The sequence below is a fragment of the Stegodyphus dumicola genome, chromosome 3 (genome assembly GCF_044657685.1).
Source record: "Stegodyphus dumicola isolate Sdum_Otavi_A_Nest chromosome 3, ASM4465768v1".
Classification (NCBI taxonomy): Eukaryota; Metazoa; Arthropoda; class Arachnida; order Araneae; family Eresidae; genus Stegodyphus; species Stegodyphus dumicola.
The window spans coordinates 237639877-237665540 of NC_140770.1; the positions used below are offsets into that span (position 1 = coordinate 237639877).

Consider the following 25664-nt stretch of genomic DNA (forward strand, 5'->3'; position numbering starts at 1 on the left):
TTTACTTAACAAATAAATCTCAGAATTCCACTGTTTGAACTATTGGATACAGTGGGAGATAATCTTTCAAATAAATTTAAATATAAATATCTAACTAAATTTACTGTTCATTTTTGGAAATTTTTCAAAAATCATTTGATTTTTTTTTCCAACTATTGCACATCCACTATTTTCAAATTTCCACATCCACAAACGTTAATAAAATCTTTATCTTTTTTTAAATTAAAAAACTAATTCTTCATCCTCTTTGAAAACAAAAATGATAAGAAAATAATAATCAGCAAATTTTCTGCTCCCTCCCAATATATCCAATGGTGAGCTTTAGGAGGCTCGTGCAAGCTCTTTGTTAAAATTTTGCTTAATTTCTCAGCCTCCAGTTTCTTTTGTCTGGCTTACACCCTCCTCTCCCCAAAAAATCTTGTGTATTATAAACATACTTTGATATCTTTCTCTACCTGATAATTAGGGTTTTATCTGGTTTCATCTAAGTCTGGTCAAATGCATCATAGATAGTGAAAAATTTAACATCAGGAATACAGCATTTTTGGTTCACAGCTAATTATGCTGTGTGGTCAATAATGGAAAAAATCTAGCATATTAGTTTTTTAAAAAAAAATATTGAAAATAAATTTAATAAATTAAGTTTATTAAACTTATTTTGATACAGGATCAAACTCATTTAAAACAAATTTCATTTTTTTTACAGAATTATATGGCAATATTTCTCTTTTATAACATAAACCATTAATTAATTTCATATCCTACACAAAATTTTTTGCATGATTGACTGTGCCACTTTAACTAATTACCGTATTTGATGGCATATAAGACGCACCCTTATTTAGACGGCCACACACAAGGAAAAAATGTTTCAATAGCGTGGTTTCTTTTAGTTCTCACGCTTCGTAAAAGCCAAATAAACAATTATTGAATGCAATTACCTTAACGTATAAGACGCAGGTAACTTTTTTGAGACCAAATTTAGGAAAAAAAGTGCGTCTTATATGCCGTCAAATATGGTACTTTATTCTTTAACATTTTTATCAATTCAAAGATGTAAAGAAATTGCCTGTTGCAATATTTTTTCCAGTGTTATAAAAGGGCTTAATCAAATGATAAACAGCATATCCTCCAAAAAACTCTGCTTTCAACTTTTCCCCAAGTAAGGATATCCAATTACAAAACATTTTGTTTTTACATCAAATAAAAGCCAAATTCATACTCTTCTGTTATCAGGGGACCAGATTCAGAAATGTATGTATGCCTGTATGTATGGATGTATGTGTTTATGTATACATGTACTTATATATATGTGTGTATACACATAAACGGAGATACATACATATCTTTCTTAATCTGGTCCTGATAACAAAAGAGTACCACCAAATTTTAAAGCCCAATTTATTGTTTTTTCCATATATATTGAATAGAGTGGCATATTGCCTTTGTGAGAACAATTGCTCATCAATTTTATTTCCATCTTCTTTGTAACACAAACAATTCTCAATAAAAGTATTCCTTACTGCTACAGAAAGAGCAAATGAATTAGCATGAAATCTTTGCAATCTAGTTGATTTCAAGTCAAAGTGCAACTATTTCCTTATTTCCAAGGGTCTGTCCCTAGACATTGTTTCACTAAATTTTGTGCACCAGGATTTGGACCATGAAATCAAAACAGAAAGTCCTTTGGCTACCAAAATGCCACAAGCATATAGTACAGCAATAAAAGCATCTAGCTCAATAAGTTCCATTTCAGATTTCCCAACATTTGATATGCCTCAGTTTCAATGCTTTGCTGTATATGATGCAATATGTTTTCATTGATAAAAAGTTTCCATGCACTGCTTTGTGTCCCCAGCAATTACTTTTCTCTCAACAAAATAGCTGCCCCACCTGTTTCTTACAAAAAATTTTGAGAAGGAAGTCTTTAAAGTGAATTTTCTGAAATAATTTCCTTTTTCACACTGTAATCATCATTTCCTATTTCTTCAACTTTTGGTTAGCAAATATAACAATCGTGAGAACAGATGTAGCTCGAAAATTGAGCAAAACGTTGCGCTGGACTCTGCCCTGTGTGACTTTACAAACAGTGACAGATGATAAGATTCCCATTGAAGGTAAAATTAACATCATCATTTCCTTCAAAAACGAGATGTACCAGAACTTAGCTTTCGTCGCTAACATCACGGACGAATTAATACTCGGATTGGACATTTTGCGGAAGTACGACTTTACATTGGACTTTAAACGTAATGAAATGTGCTCTGCAAAAGAAGATATAACTGTGTTTGAAATGAAGAGCAGCATTCCCTCAGCTCACCAAGTAACAACAAAAACAGATGTCACCCTCCCTCCGATGACAGAATTATTAATAGCCGGCTTCATAGAAAAGAATAGCTTCAGATTTGGACTAATTGAATACCCTGAAAATAGCCCAAGAGAGGTATTAGTGGCCTCCTAATTAGTAGACCTTTCGGAAGATTTCATCCCTGTGAGAGTGGCGAATGTTAGTCACAGACCGAGAAACATCCAAAAGGGTGAAGTACTAGCAGCATGCACTCCAGTTACTTGCGTTTACAAAGCCCCACTTGAAATTCCGACTGAAGCAAATAGGAAATTAATGGAAGAACTTCTGCAGAGTGCAAATTTAAACCATGAACAAAGACATGCGGCAGAGAAAACAATTAAATTAAAATAGATGTTCAAATTAAAGAATTTGAAGATCTATTTTCTAGGTCATCCAGAGACGTTGGCCGCACAAAACTGACGCAACATCAAATTGATACGGGGGATCACTCGCAAAACAGGAAGAGGTTGGAAATCTTCTGAAGGAAATTCAAGAAAATGATATCATCGAACCATCCACAAGTCCATGGGCATCTCCTACATATCTCGTCCGGAAGAAAGATGGCTCGACAAGATTTTGTGTCGACTACCAGAGACTAAATAATGTCACTAAGAAAGACAGTTACCCTCTTCCCAGGATTGATGATACTCTAGACACCTTATAAGGACACAAGTGGTTTTCCACTCTGGATCTCAAGAGTGGATACTGGCAAGGGGAAATTCATCCCGATGATAGAGAGAAAACTACGTTCACTACCGGTCAAGGACTCTGGCAGTTTAGAGTTATACCTTTTTTGGACTCTGTAACGCCCCTGCAACATTTGAATGCCTGATGGAGACAGTGCTTCATGGTCTATCTTAGGAATTCTGTCTGGTCTACCTAGACGACATCATTATAGTGGGCCGTTCTTTCGAGGAACATCTAGAAAATATCAGGAAGGTGTTCCAGAAAGTGAGAGATGCCAACCTTTAACTGAGTCCTTCGAAATACAAGTTGTTCTTCAGTAAAGTTACCTATCTCAAGCATGTCATCTCTGCCGAAGGTGTCCGCATAGATCCAAAAAAGGTGTCGGCAATTCAGGACTGGGAACGTCCTGTGGATATTCATCAACTACGAAGCTTCCTGGGACTCTGTACTTATTATAGAAGATTCATGAAGGGATTCTCCAACATCGCAAGGCCTCTACATAAATTAACAGAAAATAAACAAAAATTTGTGTGGACTGAGGAGTGTGAGAAGTCCTTGAACTTCAACCAATTGAACGAACCAATTAAAGATGGCATTAACATCTATGCCCGTGGTCGCATATCCCCAAAGAATTTATATTAGACACAGCTGCAAGCAATGAAAGTATGGGAGCTGTCCTTTCTCAAATGATTAATGGTCAAGAGCGAGTAATAGCCTATTGGAGTAAGTGCTTGTCCAAACTGGAAAGGAATTATTGTGTCACCCGTAAAGAATTGCTTGCTATCGTGAAGGCCATAAAACATTTCTATCATTATCTCTATGGCAGAAAATTCTTATTGAGGACTGACCATGCTTCTCTAACCTGGCTACTGAATTTCAAAAATCCCGAAGGACAAATAGCCAGATGGGTTCAAAGACTCCAGGAATACAACTTTCAGATAAAACATTGCAAAGGCTCCTCCCACGGAAATGCGGATGCTGAATCCAGAAAGCCTTGTCCTGCACACTGCAGGCATTGTTCAAGAGCTGAGGCTAAGTATGGGTTGGTGAATCCGAGTATCCGGCAAGTAACATCTTCAAAATCAATCAACTGATCCAGATCTGTGGAATGATGAAAAAGTTAGAGAAGACCAATCAGTAGAACCTGTCATTAAGCCAATAACAGAACTGAAGGAATCATCCAGTACAAAACCCAAGTGGCAGGACATTTCCATTTTCAGTCCTGCAACTAAAAGGTACTGGGCTCCCTGGGATTCACTCCACTTCCGAAATGGAGTCTCATATCAACTATGGGAAAGCGACGATGGAACTAATATGAGATGGCAGCTGCTGCTTCCTCGAAACCGAATACCTCATGTTCTGAAGGAAATACACAGTAGCTCAACAGGAGGGCATTTCGTCTGTATGAAGACACTAAACAAGGTCTGAGAGCGCTTCTTCTGGAGTTCAGCAAGAAACAATGTTGAGAAGTGGTGCTGGTCTTGTGATGCTTGCGCAGCCAGGAAAGGATCGAAGGGACGTAGCCGAGGATGGCTGCAGTGATACAATGTAGGAGCACCTTTCGAGCAAATTGCTATCGACATACTTGGACCTTTTCCTCGGACCACGGATGGCAACAAATACATCCTCGTTGTCATGGATTACTTTACAAAGTGGCCCGAAGCTCCCAGTTCCAGATCAAGAGGCTGTCACGACAGCTGAAGTTCTGTTACAGAATTGGGTGTCCAGATTTGGGACCCCCCCCCCCCCTCCAGATTCATTCTGACCAAGGCAGGAACTTCACTTCAGCTGTGTTTAAGGGACTCTGCGACTTGTTGGAAATCAAGAAAATGCAGACGACCCCGCTACATCCACAGTCTGATGGCATGGTGGAGAGGTTTAACGGTACAATCCTGAACCACCTCTCACTCATGGTTTCCATAAAACAAGAAAGAAGACTGGGATCGCAAGGAACAGGGGTTCCTGCTTGCTTACCGTCCAGGAAAACGACAAGGTTTGGCTGTGGAATCCAAGTCGTCGTAAGAGCATTTCTCCCACACTGCAGGCGCATTGGGAGTGTCCCTATACACTCCTCAACAGATTGAATGACATTGTGATACGGATCCCAACTTTGATTTGCAAAGCATAAATAACCCAACTTTGATTTGAAAAGCATAAAAGATTTTTTGCCATGATCATGTATTGCCAGTGTAATTGCCCTTAGAACAGCATAAGACTCTCGATGACTGTTACATATCTTTCTGGTGTGATAATTTCCCGATAACGAGAATTTAAATGCTTGATTACAGTGCGAAGTTTTTGTAATTCGAGACAATCGTGTTTCAGCATCAAATTCGTCATTATTTAAAAAAATGAGATGAAAATGATAAGATATAATTTTTGGGAAAAAAATGGCATTGATACTGAATGTCTCCTGTTCCAATATTGCTCAATATCAGGCTTTTTAACAATTTCTTGTAAAATTTTCAAAGTAAGAAAGACTCAAATTTTGTTTTTTGATATTGCTTCCCATTTTCTCCCCTGACTATTGTTTTGAATACTTTTATCTGCATATTTGTTACTTTCAGAAACTATCATTTCAAGGTTATCATCAAAAAAATATCGTAACAAAATATAATTAGAATAAGTCTAATTTAATTATAATCATAATTAGTTTAATAAGTATTCAAATAAATAGCAGGATTTGCTGTGAAAATAAATCCATTTCACGGAAGTTATGAACCTGAGTTTGATCATCTAAACTTACCTATACCTCATCACAAGAGAATTCCAATAATGAACTTCACAACTACCAGAATCATTTAGAGAGAAATTTCCAATTTGCTATCCGATCCAATATCAGAATTATATTTTGTTATGATCCACTCAGTGTCACCTATCCTTCTTATATTTTATGACAAAACTGGGAAATTAATACTATTTGCAAAGCATAATATAATGAAGTTGTGCAAACAAATTCGCTCAATTTTCTTGCCTAAACGACAAGCAGTAAAAAATGTCCTTGAACTAGTTTTGCAATCCAAACCCTCATGGATTACTAGAGATATCTATCAGAAATACTATAAAAAAGTGAAAAAACTGAGAAAATCAGTAGAATGATATAAGAAAATACAATGCCCAAAAGGTATATGGACAAGGGAAGTCCCCTTTCGCGGCAACCAGTGTTCAGGTAAAACTGTTAGTGGTTAAAGCTATTTTGATATGGTATTGCTTTTAATTATTAAATGTCATATGGTCTTTTGTGCTTCAAAATATTAAAATTTTATCTTTTGCTTTTGAAGTTATTTGAGTTCAATCATGATGAAAATAATTCCAGTATTAATCTATATTTCAACAATTATTTCAGGCTCATATATAAATACTGAATTTCTTTTAATAAGTGTTCTAAAGCAAATCTAGTAACCATAAACAACCCTAGTATTTTTAAAATAAAGAAAAGAAAACCTAGTTTGAAGTTGCTTGAAAACTCAAGCCTTTAACTGATATGATTCACTATGCACATAATAGGCCCAATTTTACACTGCTCTCTTAGAACAATTACAATTTCTTTTCCTGCCTAGCTATTTCACGCAATTGCATAACATATGTATTATGCAGTTTCTTCTAAATAAATAGAATATACATTGTAAGAGGGGGGAATCTTATGTCGGATATTTTCTAAATGCTTAATCAAGGAATGATATTAAAAGAAAATTTTTTAGTCTAAAATATAACTTTAACATTATCTTACTAACAGCTCTTTCATGTTCCTCTGCCATTTGACTAAGAGGATCCAAACCAGCTGCAAATTGTGAAAGTGGATCAGTGCCATCTAAAGCTGAGCTTAGTGGATGAAAAGTAGATAAGGGATCTGAAATGTTCTTTTTGGGTGTTCCAGAAATGGATGAAGAAGCACTGCTTGTATTACTTCCACCAAAGCGGCGCTTTATTTTACTTTCTTGAACCTGTAAGTGTTTAAAAAATATGTAATAATGATGGATAAAATAAAGCAAAATTAGCATATACGACATATCATCAGAGAAAAATAAAATAAATCAAAATAACATATTGTCAGAGAAAAATAAAATATATCAAAATAATTATTAAAGAGTAGGACTGCATCAAAAAGTAGTTTAACAAACTTCAAATAAGAAGAGATATAACTTTTATCTCTCCTCTCTCTAAATATATGCATCTGTATACATATATGTGCATGACAGTAAATTAAAAGTTGTGATTAGACAGAATGACAACTAAAAGTTGTGATTAGACAGAATGGCAACTAAAAATAGCAACACCTAGTTCCAGTGATCGTTTTGTTTACAATCTAAAATATATACAGTCAAAAGTCATTAATCTGGACGCCCATAATCCGGAATGATCTATAATCTGGAACACAAAGCTACAAACTTTCTGCGCATGCATCAACACATAATGCATTCATGCATGCTCGTAATACCTTTACGCATGTGCATATGCATGTACGCATGCGCATAATACGTTTACACATGCGTACATGTATAGCGTTTAATGTATAACGGACGGTATATAAGCTAAGCTAAAATTATCTAATTATCTATTTTAGTTAATGTTGCAGACTGCGTTCTTCCTTAATCTTCGAATTGGATCCGGCTTATTATTTTTTGCAGACTGTTAGAGCAATTTTATAAAAGTAAGCTTGAACGTTCGATTATGTCAAAAAGAATTTCCGATTCTGGATCGACAAAGTGAAAGCATGTTCCGATGTCCATTAAACAAAAAGTGGAATTGCTGCAAAAAATGGATAAAGGCATATCCTTTGTTTTTCTAACCATTCCAAAATCTGTTTATCAATTTCACGCTGCTCTGCGGGGAAGGGGAACGTCGTGGCGCACAATGAACTGGAAGTTGATCTGTAAGCACTATCCTTATCTTCAGGGCAGATGTTTTTATTTTATTATTTATTTATTACTAAATTGTATTTATTACTAAATGTAGTATTTCATCTCGATGTACTCCGTCTTCGATATGATTTAAATCAAATTCATTATAAATATCACGAATACATATCAAATAGTTTTCTGGTTGCAATTTTCTAATTTCGACTATGCGTAATGTATGCTGTACGCATGCGCACGTTGAAAGAATTTTTAATAAAGTAAACAAATAAATATTAAGCTTTTTTTTTATTTTGTTGACTCTGTCTTTGATATGATTTAAATCAAACTCCTCGTCATATGACGAATACACATCAACTAGTTTTCTGGTTGCAATTTTCTAATTTCTAATATGCGTAATGTATGCTTTACGCATGCGAGTGTTGAAAGAAATGTTTAATAAAGTAAACAAATAAATATTAAGCTTTTTTTTTTGTAAATTTTGATACCCTTTAGATCATAATTGTTCTTTATTTCATAAATTACGGTTTCATATTTTTAATTTTATAATTTCTGCATGCCATCTTACCAGATTTAACCCTTTGTGGCGCACTATACATTAACGTCGGAATTTCAACAAAAAAAGTTGTATGCAGTCTATTTAGTCCTAAAGGAGTATACAGGTAAAATTTTGTAAAAATTGTACTTATCAATTTAATTCTGTGGGTGTTCCATGAGGTGGATCACCCACAGAATACATGAGGTGGAACACTGTGCCGCCAGAGCTTTTAAAATTGCGACTAAGCGAGCATTGTAGAGAAGCACGAAAATGAGTAGAAGCGCTTGTACAAGAATGAAAAAACTCTGTATTATGGCTGTATACATGGTTTCCTGGATATACACAATATTCTTGAATATATAGAGATAAATGAGATAAATATGTATATACACAAGTCCTATATACAAAAATATCTACAAATTTTCGGAAAGAGACCTCTCTGCGCCATTTATGGAAAATTAATCATAAAAAAATTAACTACGATTAATATTAAAGAAAAATAAGCCTAAAATATATGCATACACGAAAAATATCTACACAATTATTGAAAATAAACGGGAATGAGACTAAAATGCGACAGCAAAAAATTCGTGCAGGTCTAAGTAAAGATGAGTCAAGCTACTAATAAAATTCCCACCTAAAAACTACTCCCAAAAAATTCGAGATGCCAAAATTAGGGCTTTTATAACACAAAACACACCTTACCCCTCAATACTGCTTTGTTTGAATTCACCCCCCCCCCAAAAAAAAAGGAAACAGAAAACGTAAACAACGGATCTTCTCTCCTAAGCCCCGATTCATAACAGCATGAGATCGCTAAAGGCGCAGTGTTCCCGCTAATGGAACACCCAGTTTTATTCTATGATTCTGCGTATGGTTTTGTATGAAAGATTAAAAAAAATATAGAACAAATAATTTGGAGTACAGCCAGCAAAATTATGCCTAATTTTTTTTCTAAATAAAATTTTTTATATCATTAAAAAATAGAGAAAATTACTTGAAAAAAGTGGATTTTAATAACACATAATAGATGAAAATTCCGTGTCTCGTGATATGCTGCTATCTACTGTTTAAAAAGAAAAGTTCAAAGTATATTATAAAGGCATTTTTATCTATTTACAGTTGAATTTGTAGGGGTTTCAGAAGAGATTCAATTTGGGTGTTCCATGTGGGGGAACACTGAGCTGCAAAGGATTAAATTGATGATCTATAATCCGGAAAAATCGATAATCCGGAATCGCCGAAGTCCTGACGAGTCCGGATTAAAGACTTTTGACTGTAGATATATACAGTGCAATAAGAATGTCTGCTGTTTATATATGTTTAGGTTATGTGTCAGCCTAAAAAAATACATTACAAGTGGATTCATCTTTCAATGAATGTTTGTTGTCTTTTAAAAATGCCGTATGAGTTATTTAAATACACAAGAAGCTAACAGAAATCAGAAGTGGGACATTCCTGAAACTTAACTCTAAAACTACACTGATTTACTATGTGTAAACAAGATGTAAAAAATTTGTATGTTGCATTGACTGATGTGACATATCTGGTTGGAATGAAAGTTTTCCGCCAAAAAAAGTTCTTAATGCAGTTAGGAAAAAATCATGAAAGCAGTATCTTTAGTGTGGGTAGTAATTACCACTCAAATCTATGATTTTTCTGCCAACGTTTTGGTAGTTTTTCAAAGCCTTCATGCCAAAAACTTGGTAGCAGCAAGTCTAAGAACAAATCATCCACATTTCAGACATCCTGTGCAGAATGGAAGATAGCACCAGCAAGATATAGCTGCAGGTGTAAAAAAAAAAGTAGAAGTCTGAAGGAGCAATGTAGGGGTTGTATGGTGTCAGGGCTGAGGCAAAATATCCTATTCAAGTCCGTACTAAGTGTAGACGGTGAATGCAGACACATGTGGTCTTGCATTATCTTGATGGAACATTGTGCTGGAACTCAGTTCGGCATTTTTCCTTGATAGCAATGTCAACACGGAATGTCCAAGTTCGATCCTTCTACTATGCATTTACCATTCTGTATGCAAACACCACCTACAACCACTGGTCATTAAAAAGTATTTGTCTCCCTCTGTCTATGCACATACATAAATATATGTTTGTCAATACAAATCTACATTTTAATTCCAATCTTTATGAAACTTGCTACACTCAATCTTCAAAACAAAACAAAGATCAATGTCTACATAAGATTTCTCAAAAACTAGCCCATGGGGTCCCCACTCTTTATATACATATATTTTATACTAATTTAATGAATTTTTTATTAAAAACTTGGCAATTTAAAAACTTTGCATTGCCACTCTGCAAAACGTAACATATATGATTCAAATTTAAATAAAAAAATTTAATCGTAAATAAAAAAATAGTGCTCCCACAGCTAAAATTATAATAATTTAAAATGTTTTATCATTCTGCAAAGCATAAAATATTTATTTTTTCACACATTAACATGCAGTCTGCATCCAAATGTGATAGTTGGAATGTGATAGTTGGAACAATGCACGTATTATTAATCAAGAAATTATGCATGTAATGCAGAGTCCTCAGATTTAAGAATGAAGCACCAGGAATGTGTTGCGTGGGTGGAAAAGTGAAATTGCTAGACTTAAATTCACCACCTAAACCATTATCAACCTTGGTATCAGGTGACTTAAGAAAATCAAGACATGCATAAAAAATTTTTTTTTGATAACAGAATTAAAACACACTTTCTTTCCTTTACGTAGCGCCGCAATGCATGGAAGGCAACAGCTAGTATAAATATATACATATACAGTCAAAAGTCGTTAATCCGGACTCGTCGGGACTTCGATTCCGGATTAGCGATTTTTCCGGATTATAGATCATCAGTTTAAATCGCGTAAGATGGCATGCAGAAATTATAAAATTAAAAATATGAAACCGTAATTTATGAAATAAAGAACAATTATGATCTAAAGGGTATCAAAATTTACAAAAAAAAGCTTAATATTTATTTGTTTACTTTATTAAACATTTCTTTCAATGTAAGTTGTTTAAGTTGCTTCGTTTTATGTGATAATACTTTCCCTTTAATTCTATAAACAGACATAATTTTTTGTTCAGTTACAAAGTTCCGCTGTTCAAGTCCCGTTAATTGCTGTGCCGAGAATACCGACTAACTTGTCAATCGAAATTTTTTTGTTTTCACTAACCTCTCTGTCACATTCTTCATGTCTTTATCCATTTTTTGCAGCAATTCCACTTTTTGTTTGATGGACATCGAAACATACTTTCGTTTTGTACGATCCTTTGGGAGCTCCAGAATCGGAAATTCTATTTGACATAATCGAAAGTTCAAGTTTACTTTTATGAAATTGCTCTAACAGTCTGCAAAAAATAATAAGCCGGATCTAATTAGAAGATTAAGGAACAACGCAATCTGCAACATTAACTGAAATAGATAATTAGGTAATTTTAGCTTAGCTTATACCGTCCATTATACATTAAACGCGCATGCGTAAACGCATAAGCACAGAAATTTTGCAGCTTTGAGGTCCGGATTAAAGACTTTTGACTGTAGTATGTATTATTACTAAACATGAATTAATTAACATAATTATTAATAAGTTTGAGAATAAAATAAACTTAAAGCAATTTATCAAGTAGCATTAAATATGTTATAATAGTTGAACATATTACTTGAAGATCAACTTCCAGTTCATTGTGCGCCACGACGTTCCCCTTCCCCGCAGAGCAGCGTGAAATTGATAAACAGATTTTGGAATGGTTAGAAAAACAAAGGATATGCCTTTATCCATTTTTTGCAGCAATTCCACTTTTTGTTTAATGGACATCGGAACATGCTTTCACTTTGTAGATCCAGAATCGGAAATTCTTTTTGACATAATCGAACGTTCAAGCTTACTTTTATAAAATTGCTCTTACAGTCTGCAAAAAATAATAAGCCGAATCCAATTCAAAAATTAAGAAAAACGCAATCATCAACATTAACTGAAATAGATAATTAGATAATTTTAGCTTATACTGTCCGTTATACATAAAATGCACACGCGAAAACGTATTCTGAGCTTACGCACACGCAAATGCGCAGTCGTAAGAAGTCTTACGTGCACGCGTAAATGCCTATGCGCATGTGTCAACGCGGCGCATGCGCAGAAATTTTTAGCTTTGAGGTCCGGATTATAGATCGTTCCGGATTATGGGTATCCGAATTAACGACTTTTGACTGTATATGCATGTGTGTGATGAAAAAGGACGTAATATTTGTTGATGGCGTAGAATGTAGATCCATACTGAAAAGGCAACCGAGTAAGATTAAACATTCAACTTTATTTCAAATGACATTTGCTTTTGAATTCAAATAAGGTCTTTTAAATATTCTAAATAATATTCTACACAAAACATTTCTAATTTACTTAATAGGAGGACCGGAAAGTAATGTCACTTTCTTACATTAAATTCAAACGAATAAATTTGCAACAAGTTTTTATTTTTAATCAATAATATAATCCCCCTCGTTATCAGCAACCTTTTGCCATCTAGTATGCCAATTTCAATCCCAGATCGATAAAAATCAATTGGTTTTTGAGTAAAATATCTCGAGTTGGCATTTTGGACATCATCCAAATCAAAAAATGGTTCTGTATGGTGCCATTGAAGCAATACGTTGCATGTGATGGATAGGTTGTCTTGTTCTTTTCGGACAGATTATGGGGGGACTCAAACACCTGCTTTACTTAGTTTTCCATTCTGCTTTAAATGTTCTTGGACCAAGGTTGGTTAAGAGTGTTTGACATGGATTTGCTTCCACTTCTGCCCTTAGCATGTTGTTGTCGACATGCGCAGAAACAACATTACTTTTCAGTCCCCATATTATTTTTTTAGAAACAGGGAGATCCCAAAGCTTTATTACAAACATTTGCATCTTATGGACAAATCCACTTTAACAAATTGATGTATGATTTTCACCAATGGTTAAAGGGACACTCATTGCAGTTAATTTTAAAAGGCCTCCGAGCCCCATTTAAAGGCAAATGGCCTTTTTGAACTGCACTAAAACATTCCATTTACATAAAAACATTAAACTTCATTATAAAAATAATAATTATATACTAAAAAATTACAAAGCAGGATCCTTCAAAGTTTATACTCACTTCAATTTTACAATAATCAAATTCTTAGAATTTAAATTTTTAAATAATAATCTTATTAAAATAATTCAGAATTCAAAATATTAATTTAAAGATATTTAAACAATAATACAAAAATGATCAATCAAGTTGATAAACTTCTCAATGAAAATCTTAAAAGTTCTTTAATTTGTTAAACCAAATTTTGCAAAATTTGAATTTCTAATACCATATAATTTTTAATATTTCAGTATTGCTCTATAGTGAATCCAAGAGAAGAAAACAGTGTTAGGTACTCAAATCTCACAAAATAATAATAATTATTCTTAGCTATTTACTATTCCATAAAATATTTTTAATTACATTAATGATGACCAAATTATCTATTTCATGACCAAGGAAAAAATTTAATGTAAACTATGATATTAAAAGCATTAAAAATGCATCATGAAATAACATTAAATACTCACAAAATTCATGCATTCAAAATCATTTAAAATATTGATTTTTTCTTATTGATTTCATATCTTGAACAATTTTATATCTTTGTAAAACAGCACAACCAAATTGCAGAAACTTTAAGCAATATAGTCTGCAGCGTATTTAATAATTTTGTCCGACTGAAAAATTAACTATATGAAGATAATAACCGAGTTTTCGAATGACGAAATGCTGTTAGGAAAAGCAGAAGTGCAAATAGTTATTTTCTTTGCAATAGTAATTTTTCACGCATTTTCTTTGCTTTTTTAAAAGCTAATTCGTAACAGCACAAAGCATTACTTTCACTGTGAAATTAATTATGCCACCAAAACAAAAATCGACTGCTTGATCTCCACCCCAAGTGCCAAAGGAAAAATCATCACAGCTTAAGAAACAAACAAGCAATGAAAAACGTTCAAGTACACACTGCTCAAACCTGTTTGCATGAAAAAATGAGCAATCAGAAGCAAATCCTGGAAAACATTCAAGTATACACTGCTTAAGCCCATTCATATAAAACAGATGGGCAATGAGAAGCAAGACTGGAAAACATTTGAGTACGCAGTGCTCAATCCAGATGAACACTTCCCGCTGATTTAAATCTCGGTGTATTCCATTACGATGCTAATTACGGTTACAGTCTTCATCCAAATGTGATAGTTGGAACAATGCATGTATTATTAATCAAGAAATTATGCATGTAATGCAGAGTCCTCAGATTTAAGAATGAAGCACCAGGAATGTGTTGCGTGGGTGAAAAAGTGAAATTGCTAGACCCTAATTCACCACCTGAATCATTATTAACCTTGGTATCAGATGACTTAAGAAAATCAAGACATGCATAAAAAAAATTTTTTTTTGATAACAGAATTACAACGCACTTTCTTTCCTTTACGTAGCGCTGCAATGCATGGCAAGCAACAGCTAGTATAAATATATGCATGTGTGTGATGAAAAAGGACGTAATATTTGTTGATGGCGTAGAATGTAGATCCATACTGAAGAGGCAACCGAGTAAGATTAAAAATTCAACTTTATTTCAAATGACATTTGCTTTTGAATTCAAATCAGGTCTTTTATATATTCTAAATAATACTCTACACAAAACATTTCTAATTCACTTAATAGGGGGACCGGAAAGTAATGTTGCTTTCTTACATTAAATTCAAACGAATAAATTTGCAACAAGTTTTTATTTTTAATCAATAATATAATCACCCTCGCTATCAGCAACCTTTTGCCATCTAGTATGCCAATTTCAATCCCAGACCGATAAAAATCAATTGGTTTTTGAGTAAAATATCTCGAGTTGGTATTTTGGACATCATCCAAATCAAAAAACGGTTCTGTATGGTGCCATTGAACAATACGTTGCATGTGATGGATAGGTTTTCTTATTGATTTCATATCTTGAACAATTTTATTATCTTTATAAAACAGCACAACCAAATTGCAGAAACTTTAAGCAAAATTTTAATGCAAAATATAATCTGCAGCATATTTAATAATTCTGTCTGATTGAAAAATTAACTATATGAAGATAATAACTGTTTTCGAATGACGAAATGCTGTTAGGAAAAGCAGAAGTGCAAATAGTAATTTTCTGTCACACATACTTGAAGCACACTAAACTCCGATCAATGACTTTGAACCCACTGTAATGCTGAATCTCTCAAGCATTAAATCACTCATGATTTAAAACATATTTTCTTTCCCTTCTAAATATTGAAGAAGTAACCCATATTTCATTTCATTGGACGTTAGAACTTTCAAAGTTGCAGATAAGCAGACATATTTATTGAATTTTATGGATATTTTACAAAATATAATTGGGAATGAATTTTCCATTGAGGTTTGTAGCATGGAAGCAACATTTATTTTTTTAACACACTTTATAATTCCATAGATGATTTTTCCTGCCGACATCCTGTCTATTATTGCAATGTAAAAGACGTAACATTGATGGCGTACAACCAGATCAATAATAGAGGAAACTTGGCAGCAGAGTAGGATTAAATATTCAATTTTATATGAATTGACATTTGCAGCTAAATTTTCTTGGCACTCTAATAATGCCTGTTTAAGAACATTTATATTTTTGATACTGCTTCGATAGGAAAAGAACAAAGCGAAATAGTGTCTTAACAGTAAGAGAGGCAGAAGCTTAAATGTGCAGCTATTCAATTATGAAAGCTAACCAAGAGAAGATTTTGGTTTAGATTGCAAAATAAGAAAACGGTTTCAGTTCTCAAACTTTTGAGTTCAAGTTCTGAATTAGCTACGTACCAGTGTTTTGGAAGTAATGCAAGATGGATTGATCTAGAAATGATGCAGTCCATAAACAGGCACTACCCTTTTTAAAATACAGAGGGAGGGATTAAGAGGCTATTGCCGTTTTAAATTATAATTTTGGGATTCACATAATTTACATATGCATCTTACATCAGTGTAATGCATTATATGCGTGTGTTTATTAGTGCATGTGTGTGTGTATGATGAAAAATATGTAAACCAGCTTTATAATTTAATTTAGTAATAGTCTCTTAATTCCTCATTTTTAGTTTGGATATTTCTTTTCTATATTCTGAAAATAGTAATAACTTTTCTGGACTGCACAATTTCTAGATTAATCGATGACACATGTCTTGCATAAAGTTGATGATACAGCTAATTCGGAACTTGAACTCAAAATGTTCAGAACTGACACCTTTCCAACCTAAGCCAAAACCTTCTCTTGGTGAACTTCCATACTGGATAATTGTGCACTTTAGCTTCTGCCTCTCTTGCTATTAAGACACTATTTCATTCTGCTCTCTTCCTATCACAACAGTATCAAAAATGTAAATAATCTGGAAATAGGCATGATTAGAGTGCCAAGTGAATTGTGGCCACAAATGTCAATTGAAATAAAAATATTAATTTAATTTATGAATATTTAATTTTACTCAGCTGCCATGTTCCTATATTCCTTAGTCATTATGGATTTAACATCTTAGCATTCAATGCAATCAGATTTCTTCCTCTTCAATACGGATCTATGTTCGATGATATCTATATGCTATGTCATCAAACATTACTATGTCGGTTTTCATCCCAATGAGTTATCAGATTAGATCATGTACTATTAACCTCAAAGCATTTATTCCCCAATTAGATTTCGATAAAATATCTACAAAATTCAAAAAAGTGTGTTTGTTCATTTGCAAGCTCTAAAAGTTCTAATGTCCAATCAAATGAAACGTGCCACAACTACTTCAATATTTAGAAGGGCAAAAAGTGCACTTTAAATAATCAGTGATTTAAGGCTTAAGAGATCAGCATCACAGTGATTCAGTATTTCTGCATAATTTTTTATGTGTATGTGCCTAGAATCGCTACGCAGACTAAATCTGCTCTATCCATAAAGATCGGCCCCATTGAAGTTACGAGAAAAATCGAAGAAAAATGCATGGCATTCATTTTCAGTAGAAAAGCAATATTTAAATTATAACAAATTCTTCAATACATTTTTATCTTTCAAGTAATTATCCAATTTATTATAATTTATAATTATCAAATTTAAATTACAGATCACAGAACATGCTTTGACAACTTGGTAAGTATATATAATTATCTAGATCAGAATACAATAAACAAAGTGTTTTTGAGTATTACTATAGGAAATATTAAATGTTTTGTTATAGATAGAGTATAAAAATGCATAAAAATACAAGTAATTCAAGAAACTAAATAATTATCATTAGTATGGAATTATGTTAACTAATTTTGAAATTTATCCATGATTATATATTCAGACAAACTCTGAAGGCTCCCACTTTAAATTTGTCATGTATATTGTTTTTATTTTTTTAATATAATGGTATATAGATAACTTTTTATATATTGTAGCGAAAATTGCTCTTTTCGACCAAGCTCCTCATAGCTTAGTAGAGAAAACGCAGGACTCGAAACCCGAAAGTCCCGGGTTTGAAACCGATCAACGGCGAGATGCCTGATAATTGGTTTTTATGTAAATTTCCTTCTTGTTAATGTTATCTTATTTATGTAAATTTCCTTTTTATTCTTCCAGAACATTTCGAGTCTGGAATGTTCCAGCATGTTCACCCAGCTGTATATAAGTAGCTCTTCATTCAGTTCGAGTTAATAAAAAGCCTTGAGTTTAGACTTGAGTACTTGCTTGTTCATTTGTAGAAGCCCTTCATCTACACGACAATACAATGGAATATTACAGTGCATTTCAAAAAGGCCAGTTGCCTTTAAACAAGGAACAGAGGCCTAAGTACCTGCCTGAGCATCCCTTAACCATCAGTGAGTATACACTAATTCATTAACGTGGATTTGCCTAATAGATGAAAATGTTTGTATTAAGAGAAATCTGTGGAAGCTTTCAGTTTGTACAGAATAAGTATATTAGAAATGTCAATAACAATATAAAGCATAATTTTAGTAATATTATTTCAGACGGTGTTTTGAATAAGAAATTAATTACATTATGATGCTTTCAAATTTCTTGCGATTTTGTAATGTACTTAATAAATGTATTTAACCGTTTGACTGCTATGCAGCACAAAAGCGCTGCGTTCATTTGTCTCGAAAACCGCGACGCAGCACTTTTGCGGTGCGAGTTTCAGTGTGTCTTTGTTGCTCCTCATGGGTGTGAACGTGGTCTGACCTCACGCGTACTTTGTAATATGAGTGCATTCTAAAATAACTAACTGCGTCGTGGTTTTTGAGACAAATGAACGCAGCGCTTTTGCGCCGCGCGGCAGTCAAACGTTTAACATTTTTTTATTTGAGAAGTTTCAAAAGCCTTCCCTAGACGGATATAATTATGAAGTTTATTATTTTATATTCACAAAATTATATCATTCATATTATAAGGCAATGTAGAATTTTATTTACAAAATTTAAAAGACCTAATTTGAATGTACAAGTTATTTGTCTTAAATTTTAATTTTTGTACATTTTTTTTAATTTCAGTTAACTAATTTGAAGATTTTTATGGCCATGAGTTAGAAATGAAATCTTTGATAATTATACAATACTAGAAACCAGTTACTTTCCATAGGCAATGAAGGCTTTTATGTGTAGCTATATTTGAGCATCCCAAAGCTATCAGCAGTTTGTTACAGTGATTTGCATTACAGAGGACCTGCCTAATTTTATCAAAGTTTATTTTGTTACTTTCCTATGTTTATTAAATTCTAAATTCCATTTTACGTTGCTTTACGTAAAATGGAATTAGAATTTAGAAGCTTTTTAAGAAAATGCAGATTATTTTATAAGTGTTAAAAAAAATTCTAACAAACATTTCATAAATATGTAAAAGAAAATTTTGGTTTTATATTCACAACTATTTTTACAAAATACTTTAATCACTAAAACTGTAAACTATTATGATATGGTATTTAAACAAAGATCTTCCAGAACTGTGAACTTTCCTAGCTGTTTCTTGAAAAAAATTAGGACACTCTTTACAGTATTTTCACAGTAAAACGAACTTGCAACCTTCCAAATTTCAGTAGACATTTCAATTTGCACTTATTGCTAAAATTGATATATACACGATTGTGTTATTTTTAAAAAAAATTAAATCAAAATTTTATAGTTATTTTTTTTTTTTTTTACAATTGTATTTACTTTGTTTCAAAAACGCTTTCCTCTAAAAAGGCTTTTCTGTCACCAAACCTTTTTTATTTTGAAGGGGGCAAATAGGCAAGACAAAAAATATGTAAATCAGCTTTATAATTTAATTTAGCAATAGCCTTTTAATTCCTCATTTTTAATTTGGATATCTACTCTCTGTATTCTGAAAATAGTAATAACATTTCTGGACTGCACATTTTCTCATTTAATATATGTCACATGGCTCACGTAACGCTAATGATGTAGCTAATTCGAATCTTGAACTCAAGATTTTGAAAATTGAAAACTTTCTAGCCTAAACCAGAAACTTCTTTTCGTGAGCTTTTTATACTAGATAATTGTGCACTTTGGATTCTGCCTCTCTTCCTATTAAGACACTATTTCATTCGGCTCTTTTCATTATAAAAAATGTAAATATTGTGGAAATAGGCCTGATTAGAGTGGTAAGTGAATTGTTGTTACAAATGTTCATTGAAATAAAAATGAATATTTAATTTTATTCATCTGACATGTTTTTTAGTCATTACGGATTCAACAGCTTAACATTTTATGCAATCAGAATACTTCCTCTTCAGTATGGATCGACATTTGATGCTATCTATGTGCTATGCCATCAACATTGCTATGTCTTTTTTCATCACATACATATACACACAATTGGCCATTTGAATTCATATACATTATATATGTATGTATAAACATGTCAAATAGAATTTTGGATTTAGACATATACACATTTATATATATATATATAGACACATATATATGTGCAAGAGAAAGATGTGTAAATCAGCTTTATACAGTACAAAGTACAAGATCCGGATGTCCAATATCAGGAATGATCTAAAATCCAGACCTCAAAGCAACCACCAACCAATTTTTTTAGGACTTTTTTGGGGGGGTATGTTTTACGCATAAGGATTTGATTTTTTCCCCTCCTCATAATAAAACATGCACAGAGTCATTTCTACATTAGTCTGTAACATATGACTTGCATAAATCAGTTTTATAATTTAATTCAGTAATAGTCTCTCAATTCCTCATTTTTAATTTGGGTATTTAAATCATATCAAAGACGGACTACATCGAGATGAAATACTACATTTAGTAAGGAATTATAAGCCGAATAAAATAAAAAATCTGCCCTGAAGATAAGGATAGTGCTGACAGATCAACTTCCAATTCATTGTGCGCCGCGTCGTCCCCCCCCCGACGCGGAGAAGCGTGAAATTGATAACCATATTCCGGAATGATTAGATAATCAAAGGATATGCCTTTATCCATTTTTTGCAGCAATTTCACTTTCTGTTTAATGGACTTTGAAACATACTTTCGTTTGTAGATCCTTTACATATTAGTAAATATATATCGGAAATTCTATTTGACATAATCGAAAAGTTCAAGCTTACTTTTATAAAATTGCTCTAACAGTCTGCAAAAAATAACAAGCCGGATCCATTTAGAAGATTAAGGAACAACGCAATCTGCAACATTAACTGAATTAGATAATTTTAGCTTAGCTTATACCGTCCGTTATACATTAAACGTGCAAGCGTGAACGTATTACGCGCATGCACACATGCATATTCGCAGCAGTAAAAGTCTTACGTGCGACGCATGCGCAGAAAGTTTGTAGGTTTGAGGTCCGGATTATGGGTGTCCTAATTAACGACTTTTAACTGTAATTCACAAACTGAAGTCAAAATTTTGAAAACTGAAACTTTTAATAAGCAGTCTACATCAAAACCTTCTCTTGATGAATCTCCATACTGGATTTAATTGCACACTTTTGCTCCTACCTCTGATGCTGCTTCTCTGCTCCTTTCCTATAACAATATTATCAAAAATAGAAATACTCTGGAAAATGGCATGATTAGAGTGCCAAGTGAATTGTGGTCACAAATGTAAATTGAAATAAAAATTAAATTTAATCTCCCTTGGCTGCTAAATTTGCTGTTCATTGTGGATTCAACATTCTATATTATAGGTTATATCAACATTGCTACGTCTTTTTCAAACATACATATATATATGTATATATACACCAGACAAAAGACAATATGTGTGTATATATATATTGATAGAAATCACTTAAATGGCAGATATATTTTGAAATATAATAGAAAGAAATAAGCAAATCACAAATGTACGTTACATGTTTATTTACTTGACAAAATAACTGTTGCCATTCAACAAAAAGAGCTACACATGAATATTAAGGAACATAGAGTGTATATTTATAGCATTGCTTTGGCAGATACAACATCATAAAAATAAAGATTAAAATAAAGATTATTTCTAACACTCCTCCTTGCCAAAGCATGCCTAAAAAAAACTTTCACTTACATTGATTAAATACAACCTTAAAAAAAAAATGAGGAATTAAAAAAAAAAAAAAAGAACTTACAGTAACTCTTCATAACTGAACAATAAAAAAAAAAAAATAAAATAAAAAAATGGTAAAAAAAATTTACAAGTGTTATGAGCATACAGAGGCACTTTTTATATCCCACATCAGAGGGCTATTTGTGAAAAACCTAAATATTTCCTCAAGTTGGTTAACACTGCCTTTGAAATGTTTTTAGTCAGAAGATCAGCTAGGTTTTCCTTAGAATTTACATATTCCAATTTAACCACACCTTGTTCAGTATAGTCATGGATGAAGTGATGCTCGATGTCCATGTGCTTACTGCATTCAGATATAGTTTGATTTGTGCGATGAACATAGGCGATTGGTTGTCTACTTTTATAACTGAGGGCAATGGCATAAACTTCAACATCCTCAGTTCCTTCAACAGTCCCCTTATCCATAAAACTTCCTTTGTAGCAAGGCGAACAGCTATATATTCGGCTTCAGCCGACGATAGGGCAACAGTAGACTGCTTCTTACTGTGTCAAGATATTGCAGCACCACCTAAGATCAGAACATATCCACTGAAGGACTTTTTGTCAACCTTGTCAGCATCAGAGAATGTTTCAAGGGCTCTTCCTGTCTCTCTGAATGCAAGGGATAGATGTTTGGTCTCTTTAAGATAGCAGAAAAGATGTTTAACGCTTCTCCAGTGAAATTCAGATGGCCTCTCATTAAACTGGCTCATATAGGTTGCACTAAATGCAATATCAGGACGTGTTCTGCAAGCAAGGTATAATAGGCTACCTATGGCTTGCCTGTATGGAATTTGGTCACTTTCTGCTTTTATATATCTCCACTCTTCATCATCTAGCTTTTGGTGTTTTACAGTGGGTTCATGGGTGTTGATGCTTCTGACTGATTCTAATTGAAACTCTTCCAGAATTTCTTCTATGTAAGCTGTTTGATCTAATGTTAAGGTGCTATCAGTATGCTTCTGGATCCTCATAGATAGTATTTCATTTGCTTCACCAAAGTCTCTTGCTTTGAATCTTTGCACAACTTTATGCTTAAATGTGGTTATTTCCTCTAGCATTCCAACAATTAACCTGTCATCTACATAGATACCAAGATATAATGCTTTGTTTGGATGGTAATAAATGCATAGATCACATTTTGAGTGTGACAGTCCACAATCCTTCAAGAAAGTATCAAAGCATTCTTTCCATTGCCTTCCTGATTGCTTTAAGCCATACAAGCTTTTCTTTAAATGACACACTAGATGCTCTTTACCTTGCTTTTTGGGATCCTTCAGGTTGTACCATATATATGTCTTCATTGAGTAAGCCATTTAGATAAGCAGCAGTGATGCCCATTTGATGGATTTCCATTTGTAACTCGACAACAAGGGCTAGAAGGATTCTTACAGATTTTATCTTTACAACCGGGAAGAAAGTCTCTGAAAAATCTCTACCAGGGACTTGTGGGTAGCCTTTAGCTACTAATCGAGCTTTAAATTTGATTATTTCTCCTTCTGCATTTTGTTTTTCTTTGAATACCCACTAGCCTCCTAAGGGTTTGATGCCAGCGGGCTTTGGAACCATTTCCCACGTCTGGTTTTCATACAAATTAGACAATTCTTCCTTCATGGTTTCTTTCCACATCTCTACATTTGGTGAATTCACTGCTTCTTTTACACTTGTTGGGTTCTTACACATTTTGATGGCAGGTTGTTCTTCACAAACAGCTTTATATAACACTGGATCCCCATAGAAAGTCTTAGGTCTCCTTTCTCTACTGCTTTTTTTAATTCCAATAGGGTCTTCCTTACTACTATCAGAATTTTTCAGGAATGCTGATTCTTTGTCTTCAATTTTATTTGCTGCGTCATTTAATAGGGTTTCAACATTTTCAACTCCTGGGGGGGTGCAATTGATAGGTACTTCTAATGGAACAACATTTACTACACAGTCAGAATTGTACTCATGATTTAAGTTAAAGGTCACTTCATTTTCCTTCTTTGCTTGAGTAGCTGTCTGGCTCCTCCTCAATTGAAAAACAGTCTCATCAAATTTAACATTCCTGCTCACTAAAAACTTATTTTCCTCTGTATTCCATAGTTTGTATCCTTTCATGCCTTCGGGATATCCTATAAAGACACATTCTTGAGCATGCTTCCCTAGCTTTCTGTTCTGTAGCATTTTATCAATTTAAGTTATAGCTCGACAGCCAGATATTCTCAGGTGACTGATTTGCACAGGCTTCTTGATCCAGAGTTCTTCAGGTATGTTTCCTTCAGTAGCTTTTGATGGACTCACAAATAACAGGCAGTAGTCACAACATCTGCCCACAATTCTTGTGGGATGTTGGAATCTAGTCATATCAAATAGAGTATGGTTCATTTTTTTATGCAACTCCATTTTGTTGTGGTGTCCGGGGCACTGTGAGTTGTCTTGTTATTCCACTTTTAGTTAGGAAATCATCAAATTCATTGTTGACATATTCTCCTTCATTGCCGCTTCGTAGAGTAGTGATTTTGAGTCCATAGAAATTTTCAACATTTGTTTTATATTCCATGAATTTTTCAACGACTTGATTTTCAGATTTCAGAGTTTTAACCACAGCATACCTTGAGTAGTCATCAACAAAGGTAACGACATACTTTGAACCACCTTTTGATGTAGGTGTGATAGGTCCAATTACATCAGCATGTATCAACTGAAGTAATCTAGTTGAACATTTGGCTTTTTCCTTGGGAAATGGAGTCTTCTTCATTTTTCTCAAAACACATATTGAACAAACAGTCCCCTTTTCTTGGATTCCTTCATGAGTCATATTCGAATCATCCCTTTTCATAAGTTTCTTAACTGCATCATGGTGGAAATGTCCTAATCTTCGATGTATAATTTCTTCGTGTCTAGAAAAGTATATTTTGTGCATTTGCTTCTCTTCAATTCTGTATAATTTTCCATGCCTATGTGCAGTGAGAATGACCTTCTCTTGTCTTGGATCTTTTATGATTGCTTTGCCCCTCTTAAAGTAAAGAGTCATTCCCCTTTCTTCTATTCTTCCCACTGAAAGAAGGTTACCATCAAGCTTAGAGACATACAGAACCTTTGCTAGATGAATAGCATCTTTCCCACATTCTCTGACAGGATTCAAAACAATGTATCCCATGGCAGAAACTTCAATTTTTTCAGAATTGGCTATTTAAGCTTGTGATTTCACTGAAGCTAAATTCATAAATTTCTACTCTTGAGAACACATATGTTCAGTGGCCCCACTATCGAAGTACCAATCCCAGACAAGTTTCCCACCGCAAGAATCAGCAAACAGTGCTTGATATACTTCATTAGAAACAATTTTTGCATGTGGGGTTTTAGCAGCAGAGCAATTTTTGGCAATATGACCCTACTCCTCACAAAAAAAGCAATGGGTTTTTCTGTCAGTATTTTTATACTGTTTCTGTAATGGCTGCATAGTTTTAGTTCTGTACTTATCTCGAGTTTTGAGAGCTTTCTCTAATATGACCTCACTTGTAGCAACTTCTGTTTTCACTTCTGTGTAGCACAGTAATTTTTTCTCTTCAACGATGAGACGCGATTTTACGATTAGGGTCAACAACGTATCTTCTTCAC

The 25664-nt window shown here is 33.5% G+C and overlaps 1 protein-coding gene across 6 annotated transcripts in view; it reads right to left on the bottom strand.

Annotated features, from left to right (window-relative positions):
• LOC118197554 (VPS35 endosomal protein-sorting factor-like) overlaps positions 1 to 25664 on the bottom strand; it is a 103438-nt gene that overhangs the window by 71326 nt on the left and 6448 nt on the right. For 5 of the 6 annotated variants that reach the window (XM_085813948.1, XM_035369081.2, XM_035369080.2 and 2 more), the window contains exon 3: positions 6769 to 6978. In XM_085813948.1, coding sequence (XP_085670074.1) covers positions 6769 to 6978 — 210 coding nt within the window. Of the gene's footprint in view, positions 1 to 6764; positions 6979 to 25664 lie in introns of those variants that run through there. The other variant, XM_035369082.2, reaches the window with a different exon arrangement.